The 21474-nt window shown below is 40.4% G+C and overlaps 1 protein-coding gene across 3 annotated transcripts in view; it reads left to right on the top strand.

Annotated features, from left to right (window-relative positions):
- lama2 (laminin, alpha 2) overlaps nucleotides 1–21474 on the top strand; it is a 387170-nt gene that overhangs the window by 131484 nt on the left and 234212 nt on the right. For all 3 annotated transcript variants that reach the window (XM_072556030.1, XM_072556031.1, XM_072556033.1), the window contains exons 8-12: nucleotides 5350–5528; nucleotides 8265–8364; nucleotides 8458–8618; nucleotides 10655–10795; nucleotides 11827–12000. In XM_072556030.1, the coding sequence (XP_072412131.1) occupies nucleotides 5350–5528; nucleotides 8265–8364; nucleotides 8458–8618; nucleotides 10655–10795; nucleotides 11827–12000 (755 nt within the window). The remainder of the gene's footprint in view (nucleotides 1–5349; nucleotides 5529–8264; nucleotides 8365–8457; nucleotides 8619–10654; nucleotides 10796–11826; nucleotides 12001–21474) is intronic.

A 21474-nucleotide genomic window follows, 5' to 3' on the forward strand; every position in this document is an offset into this window, starting at 1 on the left:
AATTTAGCAACTGATCTGAGTTTTAAAAAAAAATATATGAATACCAATGATTAATCGTCCTACATAGCTTGACAATGTTGCTAATGCTGCCTTGAAATAAAATGACTGCATTTATTGTCCATGTTACAACAAAGCAAAATATTTAAAGGGTCATGAGCTACATGCAAATGATTTATTATAAATTATAATTTTATAAATATTATTATTACTTTTATTATGCATTGCCAGCCACTTGGTATAGACTGATGTCAATTCCCTTGAGGCAGAGATTGCTGCAGGTTGTGAAGTAATGGACAATGATTATCTCTAGACTTAAGTCTGTAAGGGAACAAATTTATATCGCATGTCTATTATATGTGCTGTCATGCACTACGTTCATTTAAAATGTGTGTAAATTTGGAGACCAAAACTTAAGATATGTCAGTGGCATATGGCGATTGTTTTAATTTGGAAAGGAAGGAAAAATGTGAACTCAGGCTTGGCTCCATTAGAGTAGTCTATCCATTCTTCCGACTTGTCCTTCTATGTACGGGGTTTTAATTTTCTTTTACGTGGAAGTTTGCTGAAATTGCAAGTTAATAATGTTTCAGGAAAGCAAACAGGGCACTTGGGACCTGAGTAAACAGAGCTACCAGGTGGATATCTTCTCAATCATTTAGATTGAAGAATTGAGAAATAAATAGGAGAACAACAATGAAGGCATTTCAGTTAGAGCAGGTCAATACCATGTCACGTAAGTTATGTAAGAAATGAGCAATAAAAAGTGGGAAATGCAGTCTGAATACAGAAGGGGAAACAAAAATAAAAGAAAAGCAGAATTCATAAAAGTAAAAGAAACAATCTTGGTGTAGTGATTGTAATGAGGTCAGCCAAATGGATCTAGAAGAATATGAGTTCCCTGATTGAGACTGTTAATCTGGTTCAATCATGGAGTCCTGGCTGATAAGTATAACCAGGAGAGTCAGACATCTGTTCACTCTGAGAGCTGGCTGTGAGGAAGCTGGACCAGTGTCAAATACTATGCATCTGTAAATAAAGGGTGACTTGATGAAGGGATACTGGCCTCTGTGGAGTTATTTCACTTGTTGCTTTATAATCCCTAACAGCAAATACAACCTGAAGGAATGAGACTCCATGGCTGAATCTTACATTTTTTTGGCAAACCTGCATCAGGTTTTTAGGAGAGATTAATTTCTTGCTTTATTTTGCAGAAAGACCTCATTAATTACTTAACCCATCTCAATGGCCATCCCTCATGTTGGTGTCCACCTGCTGTCCCTGGAACAAGTTACCATTCACTGGACATCCACATTGCGCCTGTGCCCTCTTGTAAGACCTATGTGCAGTTTATCTGTCTGCAGCTGCATCCTATATAAACACCCTCTCTCAGTCACAGCTACCCTATCTCCAATCTCCATTGGACATGAGCATCTTGTCATTATCCAGTAGGGTGCATCTCACACAGGCAAGCAATCAGACAATTCCAATCATTAGCTTTTATTTACAGCGGACAAAAGTGAACTAAAGCAAAATGATTGGAGGCTGTAGCTTGCTCTCATCGTGCAACTATGATGACCAATGACTATTTGACAAGCTGTGATAGTCTGTTCCACCTAGCTGTCATCTGTTGGAACCTGATGCCTATCAGGTCTTTTTTGGGCTTGTAGTACCCAACACAATTGAGTTCTGTCCTCATGCTCCTCCTCAGAAGATGACTTGCATTCACCCAGTTTCTCAACATCAATCACTTTGCCTCATTGCCTGCTCCAATTGTGCAGAGCTCAGCATGCCAGGATGATGCGGCACACTCTGACCAGACTGTAGACACGTTTCCCTGCCAGACCATGCCAATTCATCTTCATTAGGTCTCTCAGCAACTCCACCATGGCCCTGGCTGAGACTCTGGATAGTCCTCATTCCCTGTGGTGACCTCCTGATGCCCTGGCCTTGCTATTAGCCCTGGCCCTACTACATCTACCTTAGGAGGGCCGGCACATCGATCAATATCTCACATCACTGGACACATGAACTGTCAGTGAAAATGGGAACATAAGGAGAAAAATATATTCTGAGGTCTCAAAAGAGCCATTGGTAGTGCATCCTGAAGATGAGAGGTGCACACACCTCTCCATATTGAGACACAGTAAAGTCCTGGTAATAAAGATCATGTTTCCATTATTCACCTTCACCTCAGCACATACACCAACTTGGAGAATGCTGTATCGGATGTGTAACCAGCAAATCACATTGTCTATTTCCTCCTTAAACGAGTTAGCCAACTCTGGCCAGAGTGTTAGGAATGAATTTGCCCAGGGGTCCCACAATACTGAAGTGATCAATTCACTGCAAACACAAACCGGTACAAATGCAGAACAGTACCAACTTCATTAGGAAAACATTTATAATAACCTTTAATACTAAACATACTCTCTCTAATCCTATTTGGCCCCTTAAGTCTCTTGTAGATTTATGCAGTTGCTGTCTCTTTGGTTCTGTCTCTAAGCCTATGAAGCTGCTTTCTTCCTGTCTCTCTCTCTCTGGATGGTCAGCTGGTCTCTGTTTCTTGCCATGCTGGTCTCCTCAGAAGGCTTCCAGAAGATTCAAGAGAGTAGTCTGCATGCATACCCTCATTTTATACCCTTTTGATGATTTTCTGAAACTTCCTATAGTTCTAGCCAAGCGGGGAGCTACAGTTAATAGTTTGAAACATTGTCAATCATTTGGATGGCTTGTTACTATTAGTTGCTTTGTGTAGCAGGACTCGGTGCCTTCCTGTCTGGGCCCTGCTTTGTTTAGTGTCTCAAGTTGTTGGGGCTGTGTCTGGGCAGGAAAACATTCCCCTTTTACATTTGCTAATTGTTAGCGCCTGGTGATTGTGTTTGTACTGTGTCCGGTGTATAGGTTTTGTGAGTTCAGAGTTTTACTTGACCAGTGTACCCAGCATCCCTTACTGTTTGGTCAAATTAGCAATCTATATGTTTTAGCAGTCAGGAGGCCGCTACAATTATCAAAAGGGTGTTCCTGTTGTGTAGTGATCCCCTACATTGTCCTAGAATCCAATACGTGTACATTCTAAGCTTCAAACTGACACTGACTCTGAGCACCCTGTGTGTTGGCCGAACCATTTTCCCATAGGATTATGTAGAGAGCAACAAGATATGGCAATGAACAGAGCTTGTGGTGGGCAGTCAGTACTGGCTCCGCCTGGCCGTCTAGGAACTCTCCCCCATGACCTGGTCAACTTCCACCCCCACGCTAAGAACCCCTGAATCAAGAATAAGAAAAGCAAGCAAAAACTAGCAGGGAGAATTACGAAGGACTTAAGGAAATGATAAATCCTGATTGATTACTCAAGAGAATCTAATATATAAACATTTGAAAGAAAAGGTAAATCAATCATTTAATAACTTCAAAAATGTTCTTTTCCCCATAAACACACACTCAAAATAAGATTCTAAAGCTAGGTAGATGAATTTCCTGCACAGATCAGCTATGATTTGATTGAATGCTGGAAAAAGCTTGAGAGGCTTTCCAGTCCTGCAGGCATCTTCACAGCATGGGACTGCCTTCATGAATTGCTGGTGTATGAAGATCAGTGACACATCATAAAGTCTGTCCCTGATTTTCCGCCAGCTGCTGTGATGTTCATTCTGGAATGCTTATTGTCCATTCGACACTCTTTGGTTCTGCACAGCAAGTGCTAAGTTGTCTGCTCAGAGATGATCGTTATCTCCTGCACGTTTGGCTCGTGACACTATTACGAGTGCAAGTCTGGCTGCAAAAACTCCATTGTAATTAGATCCGAGGGCCAACTACAGCCCTCGTCTGGTATGGCATATCATTGAAGTTTCCACACGACTGTTCAGACTTGTGCATGGTTCTGGTGATTTCTTGCAATGCAGCATGCATGGAGGGCGCTGTTGATTGTTGGTTGCTGCATGGCTGACAATTTTGCTCTGCAAATCAGACACCATTTGGAACTATAGTCAGAGATAGAGAGAAAGTGAGGACTACAGATGCTGGAGATTAGAGTTGAAAAGTGTGGCACTGGAAAAGCACAGCTGGTCAGGCAGCATCTGAGGAGCAGGAGAGTCGATGTTTCAGACATAAGCCCTGATTCCTGATGTAGGGATTATGCCCAAAATGTCATCTCGCCTGCTCCTCAGATGATACCTGACCTGCTGTGCTTTCCCAGCACCACACTTTTCGACTATATTCGGAGGTAAATAGTCATGAATGAGAAGGAATGATGGAGCAGTGATACGTGGTTGGGGCATGGAGGCTGTTATGGGGGATTCGGCCTATAGCTATTGCAGTTTAGTTGGATCGAGGAAGCTATTATTGAATTATTATCCATTTGAGCGACAACACAAGTTTAATTTCATTGCCCATCAAGTTAAATGTGACAGAAAAGTGTGATAGACAAATAGAAAAAAAATCACAAGATGGAAATGTAGCATGGCATTGGAAGTAGTTAAATTTGCAGCACGAGAATTTGCATGCATATGCAACACTTCACATTGAAACACATGCTATCTCATTGAAAGGCTCAACGATGAACATGTCTACAATCTAAAGGATATGGGCATGCCTTAGAATACTGGATCAATTTCTGGTAACCAAGGTATAAATAAACATCCAAAAAGTAGAGGGGCAAATCATGAAGCTGATTAAAAATGAAATTTTTAAATCTGGAAGGAGGTCATTCAAAACTGATCTTACAGAACTCTATAAATAACAGAAATTGAAAATCCAGACTATGACTAATGCACCTAACCTACATATCCCTGAACACTGTGGGCAATTTAGCATGGCCAATTCATCTACCTGCACATATTTGGATTGTGGGAGGAAACCAGAACACACCCACGCAGATACAGGGAGAATGTGCAAAGTCCACACAGCTAGTTACCCAAGGCTGGAATCAAACCCAGGTCCCTAGTGCTGTGAGGTAGCAGTGCTAACCACTGAGCCACCATGCATTTAGGAAAACAAATGGTATAATTCTTATCATAATTGTTCATGCAAAGGATTTTAGTCTTAATAAAGTTTTTGTTGAGGAGAAGGAACATATTTCTCAAATGAGGCGAGGAAAGACTCGAAGCTTAATAACCTGATACCACCTAGCTGCACGTGCCTGTGACTAGACTTGTTGGCAGTTTCTCTGCATTGTGCTTTTGTGTCTGTACATTGTTTAGAGGGAATTCATGGCCTAAGAGAAAGTGTTCTACAAGTTGAAGGAAGAAAAATCATGCTTAATAAGTACACCCCAATTGAATGAAGAATCATTTTAAGTGAACATTTGTAATATTATTTTGTCTTATCATTTATAAACGTTTGTCATTTCAGAATGTAATTGCCATGGAAAAGCTAAAGATTGTTACTACGATGAGAATGTAGCAAACAGGAGCCAGAGTTTAAATATAAAGGGAGAATACATTGGTGGTGGTGTATGCATTGATTGTGTGAACAATACAACAGGGATAAACTGTGAGACCTGCATTGATGAATATTTCAGACCAGAATGGGTACGGTAATAAAGGAACTTCTTCTGCTTTGTTGTTTTCTCTCAAATCTGAGGACTAACACAATAATATGTTTAAATTTGCATTACAGAAACTTTTGCCTTACAATAATACTTTTACAGGTGGAGCATCTGTAAATAGTATGCAAAACTGTCATCATGCATTTGTGATCATCATTAAGTTTTTATAACAACAGTTGGTTATGGAAATCATTGAAAACTGATTGTGTGCATTGTTCAAAATCAGTAGTATTTAACATCATGGAGAAGAAAAACACTCCTTTTATTCTAATTGAAATTTTAATTTAGATTTTAAAGCTATATTGTTCAGAAATTAACAGTATTGTAATTACTTATGTATTAATTTGTGTTATTATCTCAACAAAGTTATGGGATTGGATTCAGTGCCTTTTGTTTACCTTAACTTCCCTATATTTTTAAATGAGAAGTAAAGTCCAAGACTTTTGGTGCCCAGTGGTCCTCCCCCTCCAAAAAATCATGGTACCTACAGTGTCTTGCCCCTTGAAATCAATTGGCAGAAATGTGGAGTTTTGTGAACTTTCCTTATCTAAGATCATGACCCAGAGTTTCCATTCCTCCTGTTTCTCTATACCTCCTTTGGAGTTGCTGGTTAAGTGTAGAGCACCAGTAGTTTGGGATCATGTTTGGATCATTGTGGAAGTCTGAATGGGTCTGAATGGGTCTGAAATGGATAAAGCTGGCAAAATCCAGTATAGTGATGCCACATGGAATTTGTATGAGAACAGCTAATGATCTTGAGGGAGCTACAACTATCATTTGGATCTTCCTCATAGTCTCACTAACAATATATGTCCAAGTTCATAGTTGCTATTGTGCAATAAACAAATATGTTAGATGATCAAATGCTTTTCCTGTACCATGCTATACTAAGCAGGCTGTGTATATCCTAACCATGGTGGAAAGATGGCTACAAATGTACATAGAGTCATCGAGATGTACAGCATAGAAGCAGGTGCTTCAATCCAACTCATCCAGGCCGACCAGATATCCCAAGCTAATTTGCCAGTACTTGGCCCATATTCCTGTAAACCTTTCCTATTCATGTAGTCACTCAGATGTCTTTTAAATGTTGTAATTGTACCAGCCTCCACTACTTACTCTGGCAACTCATTCCATATGCGTGTCACCCTCTGTGTGAAAAGGTTGCCCCTTAGGTCCCTTTTATATCTTTCCCCTCTCACCTTAAACCTATGCCCTCTAATTCTGGACTCCCCCCCACCCCAGGGAAAAGACCGTGTCTATTTACCCTATCCATGCCCCTGATGATTATATCAATCTCTGTAAGGTCACCACCCCACCCCAGCCTCCAAAGTTCCAGCAAAATAGCCCCAGACTCTCCCTATAGCTCAAACCCTCCAGCGTGGCAACATCCTTGTAAATCTTTTCTGAACCCTTTCAAGTTTCGCAACAGAATTGCACACAATACAGAGGAACCTCGATTATTCGAAGGACATGGGCGGAGAGTATTTAGTTCAGTTAATCGAATACCGGATAATCGAATGCTGGATAACATAGTTTAGCCGAGCATCACGTTCGATCTTGCTGGATAATCTGATATTTAGATAATCGAATGCCAGATAATCGAGGTTCCCGTGTGTTTCAAAAATGGCCAGTACAGCCACAACATGACCTCTCAAACGCCTATACTCAATGCTCTGACCAGTAAAGGAAAGCATACTAAATGCTTTCTTCATATATCCTGTCCACCTGAGACTCCATTTTCAAGGAACTGTGAATGTGCACTATAGTGAGTAATTGTATAGCGAACCCGTATAACATGGAATCCCCACAATGTGGGGCTGGAGGGATGATGGGGGTCTCACTCACTTAAGAACTGGTGGATAACCCAAACTGGTGGATAACCCAAACAGTTTCATGGAGAAGGCTAGACTAAATCAAGTGCCGTGCAGTGTGGGACATTCAGCCCATTGAGTCCACATTAACCGTCCGAAGAGCATCCCATCCAGACTCAATCCACTATCCTATTTCTATAAACCTGTATTTCCCATGGCTGACCCACCTAGCCTGCACATTCCTGGACACCATGAGCAATTTAGTGAGGCCAACCCACCTCATCTAAACATCTCTGAACTGTAGGAGGAAACCAGAGCACCCAGAGCAAACCCACAGAGAAACAGAGAAGATGCGCAGACTCCACACAGGCGGTCATATCATGGGTGGGGTTGCTACTGTGAGGCAGCAGTGTTAACCACCGAGCCATCATGCCCCATGATGAGTAGTGACACAGGTTGGTCATACATCACTAATGCCCAGACCTGAGTTGAATTTGGGTATTTAATTGGGTAGGAGCGTGCAGGATTGGGACCCTATTGTCTTCTCTACTTTGTCCCTGTTAAGTCTGTGACAGATAGCCGTGTGGACAGACCTCCTGCCCTCCTGCTAACTTAAGCCCTTTGTTTCATTTATTAGTGACAGCAGGTAGGGTAGTAGTCCAACTGGGAGCATGTTCAGCAAATTCTGTCATATTTGCTTGCAGGACTGTGGGACAGGGAGGGAGGCATTCTTAATGTCAATTGACCCAGCCCAGCATTGTCAAATTTTGGGTAGGGGGTTTGGTTCATTTTATCGATGAAAATGCATTATGGTATACTGTAATACAAATCAAAAATCATGGTATCATATTATAGCAAAGCAATATGTACTTCCTTTCCTTTATCAAGCTTTCACGTTTTTCCAGGTTTCTCCATATGAACCAAATCCATGCATACCTTGTTTGTGCAATCTAATTGGGTCCTTTCATAATAAATGTATTAAGGATATCAAGCACATTGAAGGAGGTAATGTCCTTATGAAACATCTATCACATTTCTATTTTGCAACTATGAGGATTATTTGGATTTTTACTTTGCAAATTCTTATTATCATTCTAGGTCTGCTTCCTGGGTCCTGCCACTGCAAGGCTGGTTATGGTGGAGATAAATGTGACAGATGTGCATTTGGTTTCACTGGATATCCAGACTGTGTCCCATGTACCTGTAATATTGATGGAAGCCTGAATGCTGACCCATGCATTGAGCCTTGTGTTTGCAAGGTAGCATATTGTTTTTCCATAATTAAGTCATCACTTTAATGTATTTGTAAATAAAGACAGGAAAACAGAAAATGCAGTTTATTTCATCAAAATATCATTCACTGTTCGTCAGCTAAATATGTTTGAAGTGCATGGACTTACACTGTGTTTTTGAAAGTTGAATATTCATAAAATGTTGGTAACTGAAAAGGTTGGCAATTCTACTCTGGGCAACTTAAAAAAACATCATTCATGTGAGATACCCAATTAATTATTTTTTGTTTCTGTGGGGATTATCTTTGGTAACATTGACTAGGATAATTTCATGTTTGATTTCTAATCCACTATTCCCTACATTTGTGGTGATGTTGGCACAAGCTGGAGGAGCCAACCAATGAGTTGCTTTGGAGGACCAATTTCACACAAACAGCATATCAATATATGGAAGTAAGGCATAAGGCTTCTTCTATACATTCAAAATTTCTGATTTAAATTCCATGACTTTTGTTGGTAGTGGGGGATACTGTTTCACTGAAAATGTCAACTGAAAAATTGGACAAAATCTCATGGAGGTGGAGGGAGTTTTGACTGTTGGATAGAGATCTGGCGAGACCATTGCATTTTCTTTGGGGGGGAAGGCTCATCACAATGCTGTGTCATTCAGACTCTTGGTAGGCCAACAGTAGGTCTTCCACTTGGATCAAGGACCCCAGGGATGAAATTCCTGCCTGTTAAGAGCTGCTGATCTGTAAGAGGCTATAAGCCTTTCTATACTCAACAGTGCCACAGTTGAGTTGGTTGCTGCTGTTGGTTGTAGAGCAATCTGAGACCTTGAATCAAGGAGGTCACCTAGGCTTGGGTGAATGATGGCAAGAACAGCACAGCAAGGTGGGACTTGTGGGAGAGGAGGATTTGAAGAACCATGCAGCTAGTGGTGAGGGTGTCTATCAATGGGCTCCCCTTCCCCGTGTTGGGCTCTTTGATCAGGTTGAATGTAACAGCAAGATGAGATCCCTAAATGGGCATTGATTGCCCACTTAAGGGCCTTTTTGAGGAGGAGGAGGATCATTATTCCTGTCCCTTCCTCCCACTAACTTAATCAAGATGAAGGTAACTTGACAGTGGGGTCCCTAGTTGCTATGCACCAGCTTCATTAAAGGGTACTCTGCCATGGAGTATGGTGAACAAATCATTGTGGTCACTACCTCAGTGATTGCTTGAGAACTTAAATAACTTGCAAGAGGCTTCTGGCGTTAGATCCTATTAGCTTTAAGTAATGACTAATTTAGTTATATGTCACTAGCCAACAGTTCTTTTTTTTAACATTCTAATAACAGCCAAGAGGGAAATCATGCTGTGTATATTAATCCTCTTTGAACAATTGCATCCTTTTATCAATTTAACATTTGGATTGTAATATGAGTGACACTTCAAAATTCTCTTTTGTGATAATGGTTTATATTACTGTTGATTGGGAATTTGGATTTTAAAATTAAGGTAAAATAGATTTTGCTTTCCTTTCTGTGAAAGTGAATGACTTGTTTTGTTTTAAAGCAGTTAGAAAGTCCAAGCTGTTAGAACTGAAAAGCAGTCTCTCGATCTCAGAGCTGGAAAGAAGGCTTTATGCCAGCAAAACTGGAAAGAGTCAGTTGAATAAGAAATCTTACAGTTGAGATAGGAGTTATACTTCTCTGGGTTATAGTTCAAAGATGTTTGTAGGAAAAATGTTGAATCTTGCTTTTCTTATCCTGTGTAATAAACTTTCAACAGCCTTATGACTATATTTGAAATCATCCATCACAGTAACCAAGTTGCAAAAATAATGCTTCTGATCTATCAGGCCTGGTCTCACTCTCGGTTATGACTTTGTCCAGTGTTACCGTCAGTTAGAATCATAAGTGTTAAGTGGGACTCTAGTGTTATATTGTGATATTAAGGATCTGAGTCAAAGAATATCTCCCTTTTTTTCCTAGAATGAAGTGTGCCTTCTAGTACCTGAATAACTTTATTAATTAATCATAATAGTTAACATGATTTATGATTGATGTAATTTCCAGGCCAATACCGAAGGAGAAAATTGTGCCCAGTGTAAAACAGGGTTCTTCAACTTGCGCTCAGAGAATTACTATGGTTGTGAAAGGTGTTTCTGTTCAGGAGTATCTAGTGTCTGTGAAAGCTGTCAATGGAGATACGATAATGTAAGTGCTATCAAGTGACAAGATAACATTTGTCTAATATCTATGTTGTACTGCTGTTGAGGATGTGGGTTAATGTTTTGTGCTTAACACTAAAGTCAGAGAGCTTATCCATTAACCATGGATTTTGGGAAATCATGGTTGAATTTTACATAGCTAGAAAATTATTGGTGCTGTGACATGTGGCTGGTAGTAATTGATCTTAGAGAAATATTGCTTTAATTTTCTCTGTGCAAATCATATCAGTAAGACATGTTTGATAGCAATACCACATTGCCAATTAGGTTTGACCGATTAACTCCTGTAAATTGAGTGAACCTAATTGGAAACTCAACATCCATCAGTGTTAATTCATCCTCAATCAACTAAAGGATATCATCTGTGATAGATTTACTGCTTGCCCTAGGAGGTTGTTGTGGTGCAGCAGTTGTGCCCTTACCTTCAGAGCTAGGTGGCCCAGGTTCGAGTCTTGACCAGCTCCAGAACTGTCTACTAACATTCCTAAGCAGGTCAATTAGGGAATGCCTTCTTTTCTCTTCCCTAGATATTCAGCTCAGGCTGATAAGCTCACTACATCACACTAACCCTCAATGCACATGGCAATTTAAATCCTTGGGGGGGTGAAATGACCTGGATAAAAATAAGCTTTAGTGCCTAGTCAGTCAGTGTAAATGAAGACATAAAGGGCTTTGAATTTCCATGAGTATGTTCCCTTTAACTTTGGAAAAGGATCGATGTAAGCAGACAAGGGGAGACAGCTGTTTACAGCAAATTATGGCTTTTTTTTATCTGGAGGATTTGGGGTTTGAGTAAAGTGAGCTCTGGGAAATGGTAAAAGCCTTACAGAATCTCAGGACATAGATTTTTAGAGAGGTGTGTTTGATTACCATGTTATACTGTGTTTTTTTATAAATTACAAATGCAATAATGTTCAAATATGTCTATCGATGTAAGGTACATGCTAGCAGTAAGATATCTGGCCAAATTTGATATAAGTAAATAACACAATTTTTCCTTAAATTTTGCTTTTTTAGGTGACTGACATGTTTGATTGGTTCCTCACGGATTTAGAAGGTATTTCAAATATCCTGCCGAGGCAGGGGTTCTTGGTTAGACAGCAGCAGGTGATCATAAATGAAGATAAAGGTAGACGGGTTTTATCTCGGCAGTATTACTGGAGTGCACCAAGTGCATATTTGGCCCGAAAGGTATCTAATTTTAAAGTTTCTCAGTATTTTAAACTGTTCTTTGGCTGCAACTGCTCCTACAGGTGTCATCATGGAAGTAATTTGATCTTTTCCTTGCAGTAGGGCTCAGCCAAGGTTACTGTGATCATTTTGCTTACTGCCATTTATATCTCTCTGCTGTGGAATTTTCTTGAAATCTCTGCTCATAAGAATATAAGAACTGGGAGCAGGAGTCGGCCATCTGGCCCTTTCAGCCTGTTCCACCATTCAATAAGATCACAGCTGAGCACTTTGTGGCACGGTGGCACAGTGGTTAGCACTGCTACCTCACAGTGCCAGAGACCTGGGTTCAGATTAGATTACTTACAGTGTGGAAACAGGCCCTTCGGCCCAACAAGTCCACACTGCCCCGCCGAAGCGTAACCCACCCATACCCCTACATCTACCCCTTACCTAACACTACGGGCAATTTAGCATAACCAAATCACCTGACCCCTGCACATCTTTGGACTGTGGGAGGAAACCGGAGCACCCAGAGGAAACCCACGCAGACACGGGGAGAACGTGCAAACTCCACACAGTCAGTCGCCTGAGGCGGGAATTGAACCCGGGTCTCTGGCGCTGTGAGGCAGCAGTGCTAACCACTGTGCCACCGTGCCACCCTCAATTCCTGCCTCAGGTGACTGACTGTGTGGAGTTTGCACATTCTCCCCGTATTTGCTCTGGTTTCCTCCCATAGTCCAAAAATGTGCAGGTTAGGTGAATTGGCCATGCTAAATTGCCTGTAGTGTTAAGGGAATGGGTGTGAACTTGTTGGGCCAAAGGGTCTGTTTCCACACTGTAAGTAATCTAATCTTAAAAAAAACTCTACCTCCCTCACCATTCCTCTACTGTTCAAAGAATTATTTATCTTAGTTTTAAAAAGATTTAATGGGGAAGCCTCAGTCACTTTACTGGGCAGGGAATTCCACAGATTCACAACCCTTTGGGATGAAGAAGTTCCTTCTCAATTCATCTGCTATATCTGCTCCTCCTAAGTTTGAGGCTTTGCCCTCTTGTTCTAGTTTCACCCACCAATGGAAACAACCTCCATGTTTCTATCTTGTCTATTCCCTTCATAATTTTGTATGTTTCTGTAAGATTCCCCCTTCATTCTTCTGAATTCCAACGAACATAACCCCAGTTTACTCAGTCTCTCCTCATAAGCCAACCCCTCCCAACTCCGGAATCTACCTAATTAACTTCCGCTGGACCCTCTCTAGTGCCACTGCATCCTTTCTCAAATAAGGAGACCAAAACTGCACACAGTACTCCAGGTGTGGCCTCACCAGCACCCTATACAGCTGCAACATAACCTCCATGTGTTTAACCTCCATTCCTCTCGCAATGAAGGACAAAATTCCATATGCCTTCTTAATTACCTGTTGTACCTGCAGACCAACCTGGGCAGAAGAATACCCAGGTCCCTCTCCATAGCAGCATGCAATTTTTTACTAGACTGATAATAGCTTGTTTTACTGTTATTCCTATCAAAATGGATGACTTTACATTTATCAACATTGGATTCCATCTGCCAGACCTTTGCTCACTCACTTAAACGATATTCCTTTGCAAACTTTCACAATCCTCTGCACACGTTGCTCTACCACTCATCTTAGTGTCATCCATAAACTTTAATATACTACAAGCGGTCATCACCAACACCAAGCCATCAATGTAAATTGTAAATAGTTGTGGTCCCAACACTGATCCCTGAGACACACCACTAGTCACCAATCATCAACCAGAAAAGCACTCAATTATCCCCACTCTTTGCTTCCTGTTAGTTAACCAATCCTGTATCCATGCCAATACATTGCCCATAATCTTTATCTTATGCAACAGCCTTTTGTCAAATGCCTTCTGAAAATCAAGATACACTACATCTACTGGGTCCCCATTGTCCACCATGCTCATAATATCATCAATGAATTCCAGTAGATTAGTTAAGCATGACCAGTCTTTCATGAACCCATGCTGCATCTTCCCAATGGGACAATTTCTATCTAGATGTCTTGCTATTTCTTCCTTGATGGTCAATTCAAGCATTTTCCCCACTACAGAAGTTAAACAAACCAGCCTATAATTCCCCAGCTTTTGTGTACCTCCTTTTTCAAGCAGTGGTATCACTTTTGCTGTTTTCCAATCTGCTGGAAGTGCTCCAGAGTCCAGCAAATTTTGGAAAATTACCATGAGCGCAATTGTTATTTCCCCTGCCATCTCTTTTACTATCCTGGGTTGCATTCCACCAGGGCCAGGAGAACTTGTCTACCATTAACTCCGTTAGCTTTCCCAACACTACCTCCTTCAAGATAATAATCACTTTTGGGCCCTCACCTATCTTAGTCTCCTTGTCATCAGTTACTGGTATGTTATTCATGTCCTCCACTGTGAAGACCGACACAAATTATCTGTTCAATACCTTGGCTATTTCTTCATTTCCCATTATTACATTCCCCATCTCATCCTCTGTAGTACCAATGTTTACCTTAGCCACTATTTTTCATCTTATATATTTTAGAAACTTTTGCTATCTGTCTTTATATTCTGAGCTAGTTTACTCTCATAATCCATCTTACTTTTCTTTATGGCTTTTTCATGTGGCTTTCTGTTGACCTTTAAAGTTTTCCCAATCTTCTAGTTTCCCAATTGTCTTTGCCACTTTGTATGCCTTATCTTTCTATTTCATAGCCTCCCATATTTCCTTAGACATCCATGGCTGATTACCCCTTTTCCTGCAGTCCTTCCTTTTCGCTGGTGTATACTTTTGCTGCGCACTTTGGAAAATTGCATTGAAAGTCCTCCGCTGTTCAACTGTCCCACCATAAAGTCTTTGCTTCCAGTCTACTTTCACCAACTCCTCCCTCATCCTAGTGTAGTCTCCATTGTTTAAGCATAGGACCCTGGTAGTGGGATTTTATTTTCTCACTTTCCATCTGTACTATAAGTTCAACTGTACTGTGATCACTCCTTCCAAAAGTATTCCTAACGATGACATCATAAATTATTCCTGTCTCATTACACATAACCAGATCTAGTGTAGCTTGCTCCCTTGTCTGTTCCATAACATACTGTTCAAGAAAACTATCGCAGATACATTCAATGAACTCCTTCTCAGGGCTGCCTTGACCAACCTAGATTGATCAATCGACATGTCAATTAAAATCCCCAATGATAATTGCCGTACCATTTTCACAGGCATTAGTTATTTCTTTGAATATTGCCCACCCCAATGTAATGTTCTTATTTCATAACCTATAGACTACGCCTATCAGTGACTTTTCTTCTTAGAATTTCCACTCAATTTCTAATTTCCACTCAAATGAATTCAACCTTATTCTCCTTAGAACTTCGATCATCTCTCACCACCGCCCTGATGTCATCCTTAAAATGAGAGCTACACCGCCGCGCCCCCCCCCCCCCCCCCCCCCGCCACTCCCCAACCTTCCTAATTGTCCTTCTGAATAGTCTATTCAACCTCTCCCTATAGCTCAAATCCACCAACCCTGGCAACATCCTTGTAAATCGTTTCTGAACCCTTTCAAGTTTCAGAACATCATTCTGATAGGAGGGAGACCAGAATTGCACACAATAATCCATGACTGTCCTGCAACCATGTCTTCATAATGGCTACTAAATCCTATACATTTGCAATGATTTGTGCTGTTAACTCATCTACCATGTTTTGAATGCTAGAAGCATTCAGATGAAGGGTCTTTATACTTCTTGAATTCTAGCATCTCCATTAATAATATCTCCTGAGATTTCCTTTTAACTTCTTTCAACAAAGCTCTGCTTCATCAACTTCAATTTTCCCTGTACATCCTGCACAGTCTATGCAAAAGTTGGCTTCACTGAGATACTGTGTGTGTGTGTGTGTGTGTGTGTGTGTCTGTGTGCGTGTGTGTGTGTCTGTGTGCGTGTGTGTGTGTCTGTGTGCGTGTGTGTGTGTCTGTGTGTGTGTGTGTGTGTCTGTGTGTGTGTGTGTGTTGGAGTGAGTGTGTGTGTACGCAGCCTTAAAAAAGAATAGAAGAGACTATGCACTTAGGTAAATGCCCTGTACAATCCAAAGCCAAGTAAGAGGACCGTGAACAGAATGGTGGCCTAATCATTAGCACTGCTGCCTCACAGCGCTAGGGACCCAGGTCGATTCCACCTTCGTGCGACTGTCTGTGTAGAATTTGCAAATTCTATCTGTGATCCCGTTACCTCCGCCAGTCTAAAGTAATGCAGGCTCAATGGATGAGCCATGCTAAATTGCCCATAATGTGCAGGCAAGGTGGATTAGTTGTGGGAAGGGTTACAGGGATGGGGTAGGAAAGGGTGGGATGCTCTTTGGAGGAGAGGACTTGATGGGATGCTTCCACACTGTAGGGATTATATGACCATTCTTTCTCTGTCATTATAATAAATATACATTTCTCAGAATGTCAACTCTGTTATTAGAGCTTTGAACTATTTCAAGAGTATATGAATTTCAGATCAAACATTAATTATGCAGAATAACAACTCTGTCTGATTTTCTGCTGTTAAGGCAGTTCTCCATAATGTTTAAGTGGTGGGTGACATTGCCTGCATGTATGGTTCATGGAAATTCAATAAGTACAACCAGTCAGGCTGTGTTGGCTGTTGATTTTCTTGACATAGCTCCCATGATTCGGTATCCCTCAAATCCTGAGACTGTTGTTTGAAGGTTTTTGAGAAAACGATCTTTTTTTTCCTTTGCTTGTGGAATGTGAGCATTGCAGGAAAGACCAGCTGTTATTTAGCATGAAGAGATTGTGGTCAGTTGCTGCATTGTTTTTGCAAAGTTTTGGCTACATTCGATTTCGCAGAATGTTAAAGGATGGTTCAACTCTATTTTTGCAAGTGGTCGATGTCTGGCACTGTGACATGTGCATATTACCTGCCACATTCCAACTTCAGTGAGAATATTGTCCAGGTATTGCAACATGTGGGCTCTGACAGTCTCATTATCAATAGTCAGGCTTTCACTCATTCATGTCATCTGGTTTGCTAGCTGGTTGTAATCATTTGCTGGAATGAGCTGTAGATACCTGTGGATGCAATTATGGAACAGCAAGGAGGTACAGGTGATAACTAGGAAGGCCAGTGGGAAGTTGGCTTATATTGCAAGGGGTGGAGTATAAAGATAAGGAAACATTGCTGCAAGTCTAGAGGATATTATTGTGATCACACCTAGAGTACTCTGCGGTTTTGATTTCTCACATTGGGAATTGTTCAAAAGTGATTTAGTAGGTTAATTCCTGAGATAATCTTATGAAGAAAGAAAGAGTGGGTTCGGCCTATGGTCATTGGAGTTAAGAAGAATGAGAACTGATTCTAATAAACCCTTATTGAAACACATAAAATACTGAGAAAATGTGCCAGGAAAGATGTTGAATGGATGTTCTCATGAATGGGTTGGGGTAGGGTGCACAATTTTAAAATGATGGGCATTTAAAATGATATTAAGGAGCAATTTTGATTTTGGAACTCTCTCACGGTGCAGGTTAGGTCATTGAATACATTCAAGGCTGAGTTATACAGATTTTTTTACGAATAAGAGTGTAAAGGTTAACTGGGCGTGGGCAAGAAAGTGTGGTAAGGCACACACAATCAAATCAGCTGTAATCCTTTTGAGTGATGGCACAGGTTTGATGGGTGAATGGACTATTCCTGTTCTTATTTTTAATAATCTCGTGAAAGCAATAGCGGAGCACACAGCCCAATCTGTCTCCATTGGGAAAGAATATTGCCATAAAAGTAAAGACCTATACAGTCAAACTCTGGTCGAAAATAAAAAAATTGTGATGTGCCCTAAGATATGTTGGCCATAACATCACTGTGTTCTTCATCAATATATTTTGTGTTACCTTCCCTCTCAGATGTTTATAAGTGAAATATTACTGAAAGGAGAGACGTTAGTGAATTTTTATATCTTGCATCCATCAGGAAAACATAGGAATGCCTAAATCATTCCAACATTTCACAGGTGTTGTCATGACAAAAAGCAATGGGGAACTATAGGGTCCTCAAGTTCCCAGGTAATTTAAATCTGAGTCGCTATGCCAACCAATCAACTCATTTTTCTCCTGCAGTATAAATTGTGGTGATCATTTGACACTTGGCATTCAACGTTCTTGTGTTTGTCCTCATAAGAAAGGCAAACTGCTTCAGAAGCTTGTAACTTTTGTCAGCAATGGTTATATGTTGCATAACATGATGAATATTTATGAGAAGAATGTTTTCTGTACTCAAATTTGGGGTCTGTCATGCAGAATAGTCTTCTTATGCTTCAATATTTAAATGAATTTCCTGCCTATTCATAGGCACACTTCCTGTTCTAGATATTACATGCTAGAAATTGATGTGCAACATTATGTGGGCAGATACTCTGTAAAATGGGCTAATCTGATTATAAAGTGTGTCCTAGAAATCCATAATATGAAGACAGTAGTGAATCGATGATTTGAATTCCAGTGTACTCATGATGCACTGAGCTGGGAATGCATTTGGGGTGTGGAAAGCTTTGCAAAAACTGAAAGATTTTCTTGTATAACTAAGTCAGTAGAATTTTCATGGTCAATTCATTATGGAAATGATGACTAATTAGCTAAGTACTGAATAAATTAAGTCAAGTTTTGTCAACTAGTTCACTTACTTTTCCAAGTCAAATTAATAATTTAATGATTTTTTTTCCAGAAAAATGTGTAACATATTTGAGCATATTTATTTTCACATGATTATGTGAAAGATGTTATATTAGCTGCTTAATACCTGTCATTAAATCATACAAAATGATCGATAATAATCAAGAAGAAAAAATAACACACTTCATGTGGGGATAGTACTGCAGCTTTAATGACTTTTCTATTTTGTTTGATACTTCCAGGAAGGGGTAACACATTATTTTGCAATATTAATATTCTTTTTTGGAATGTAAGGGAGTATCATTCACATTCATGTGGCACACAAACAGTGATTAATATTTTATAAATTAGCTTAAAATCGGAAGGGTAATGACTGAGAGCAAGCCAAATCACAGTGAAAGAGACCATAGCAATTATATACATGTATATTTATATATGTATACTGTCTCTTGGATGAGTAGCAGCCTATTATCAGTAATAGGCTATTATGATGATAGATAACCTATCTTTTGAGATTCTAGCTTAATGCACACTCCAGCAGTTTCACCCAAACCTCGAACATTAGCTATCATCTTTAGATTGACGAGAATGACAGCAGTGTGTGGCATGTCTGCATGGATAGCTACAGACATTTACTTTTATCTGACTGAATACATTTGATGCAATCCAGTTGAAAAATGCAAAATGTCCCTTTCAGAGCAACTCACAACCCATCATTTCACAAAATATTATTTTCATCGAAACCTAAAGGACACTTCACTAGGTGTCTGATTCGTTACTGAGTTGAAAGTGAACTTAAAAGTTTGCTGTGCTTTCAAGAATATATACACAATGTCCACTGCTTGTGCCATGCACAGTTATCACAAAATGGAGCTGACCAATTGGCATTTCCGTTGATATCAGTTGTAATTGCAAGGTGCTGCTTATTACTCATAATCCTGTCTATGGCATAATATCTTTTTACAGGCTTCACAGCTTTAATAATTGCAGGATTTAATCTCTTATCCTAGTTCAGGACACAGCATGCAAGTTTATTTTTCTTATTCAGCTGGTTTCCTTTCCCACTATGCATTCAGTTGGCTTAAAGGTCAGCTTCACATGGGAGAGCCAATCAAGCATCTCAAAGAAGCACAACATTAGAGAATAGAGATAGCCCAAAGGTCAAACAATCAGCTGACCAAACGCTGAATGCAATGCAGCATAAACTTCTCATATGAATGCCCATGTCATTCCAGTCTTCTCCTGTTTAGGCAGATAAGGACTTCAGTGTTGCATTAGCTTTTTTTCTCTGTTGTTCCCATATAATTAGCCATGTTGAAAGAAAACCCAGGAGACAGGGGCTAGTGGAACTGAGTATGGATATTGAAATAATCTCGCCAGATAGTAATATATTTGTCCATTTGTCTCTCTCCTTATAATTAGTACACAAGTGTCAAATGGCAGGGAGGAAAAGGGTGCCTCTGCAGCTACAAGAATGCAGTGTCTAGCAGACCTGTGCTAACAGTGATTAATGATCATTGCTATCTTTTGATTGGTACAGAGCATGCAATCACCTCCCATTCTCCAACCACTGGGAGAGAACTTCGCCTCAAAACAAAATTAAGAAGTACAGATAGTTCTCCTATAATGCTGTAGTTGTGTTGCTGTGTGACGTTGTGTTATGGAAAATCGTGCAATAGAAATAATGGAACCTATAGGAAAAACAGGGTTGGGGCAAACCACCAAAAACATCAGTTAAAAATCAAAACAAACATAGCAGTTAACCGAATGTAAATGATAGCACAGTCTAAGTAAAAATTTAAATCATATATTTCAATGAAAGAATACAGTAAATTTAATATTTTAAGGGGCTTCTGAATTAAATAACAACACTGGCCTGGTTGCTGAATTCAGTGCTATTTAAATGCTGTCACGGCTTCTAACTTTCATCTCCAGCTAGGAAATCACTTCATAATGTGAATAAAGACATTCAAACTATGGGATTTCTCCCCAACAAACTTATTCCCAAAAAAATTTCCAAAGAGGAAGAAAAAATAGCAGGAAGTTTTCTCTTGGCATGAGTCAAAGCTCCTTTTTTTTTGAGAGGTGCCCAAAGGGCTGGGATGCTGTGAATGGCTGGAGGTTTTGAAGGATTTGGGGTTTCAGAATGAGAGTCCAAGACTCTCAGATTCTCTCTCTCCTGACCCCCTCCCCCCACAACCCCTTTCAAATGGAACTTGGGTCAGGCATAACTTGGGGATGAGTGAGGTGGGGAGAGTTGAGGGTCGCCAATGGTTCGTCCTAGTTTCACACCTTCCCCCTTCCACACACATACAACCTCTCTTGTAAAATTGCTGAGTGTTGAAGCTTCAGACAGCCAGCAACTGAGCCTCTGCTTAACAAAGTGTCCTGCTAACTCTCCAACACTTACTGAACATTGCTGCATTTGCACATTCTTTTGCTCCATAACTCTCCCTCTCTGTCTTTTTCTCTCTCTATCTCTCTTTGTCTCTCTCTCTCTCTCTGTTTCTTTCTCTCTCTGTCTCTCTCTCACACACACACATACACACTCTGTCTGTTTCTGTCTCTCTCTCTGTCTCTCACTCTCTCTCTCTCTCTCTATCTCTATGTCTCTCTCTCTTGCCACCTACTCCTTGCCTCCCTCCCCCACCCTCCCCAACTCGGTGCATGATCCCAGTAAGCATTCCGACAAAGTATTCTAATGCTCACTTCCCCTGAGAGCAGTGGGAGTTGATCTCTCTCTCTCTCTGTCTCTCACTCTCTCTCTCTCTCTCTCTCTGTCTCTCTCTCTCGCCACCTACTC

The sequence above is a fragment of the Chiloscyllium punctatum genome, chromosome 3 (genome assembly GCF_047496795.1).
Source record: "Chiloscyllium punctatum isolate Juve2018m chromosome 3, sChiPun1.3, whole genome shotgun sequence".
Taxonomy (NCBI): Eukaryota; Metazoa; Chordata; class Chondrichthyes; order Orectolobiformes; family Hemiscylliidae; genus Chiloscyllium; species Chiloscyllium punctatum.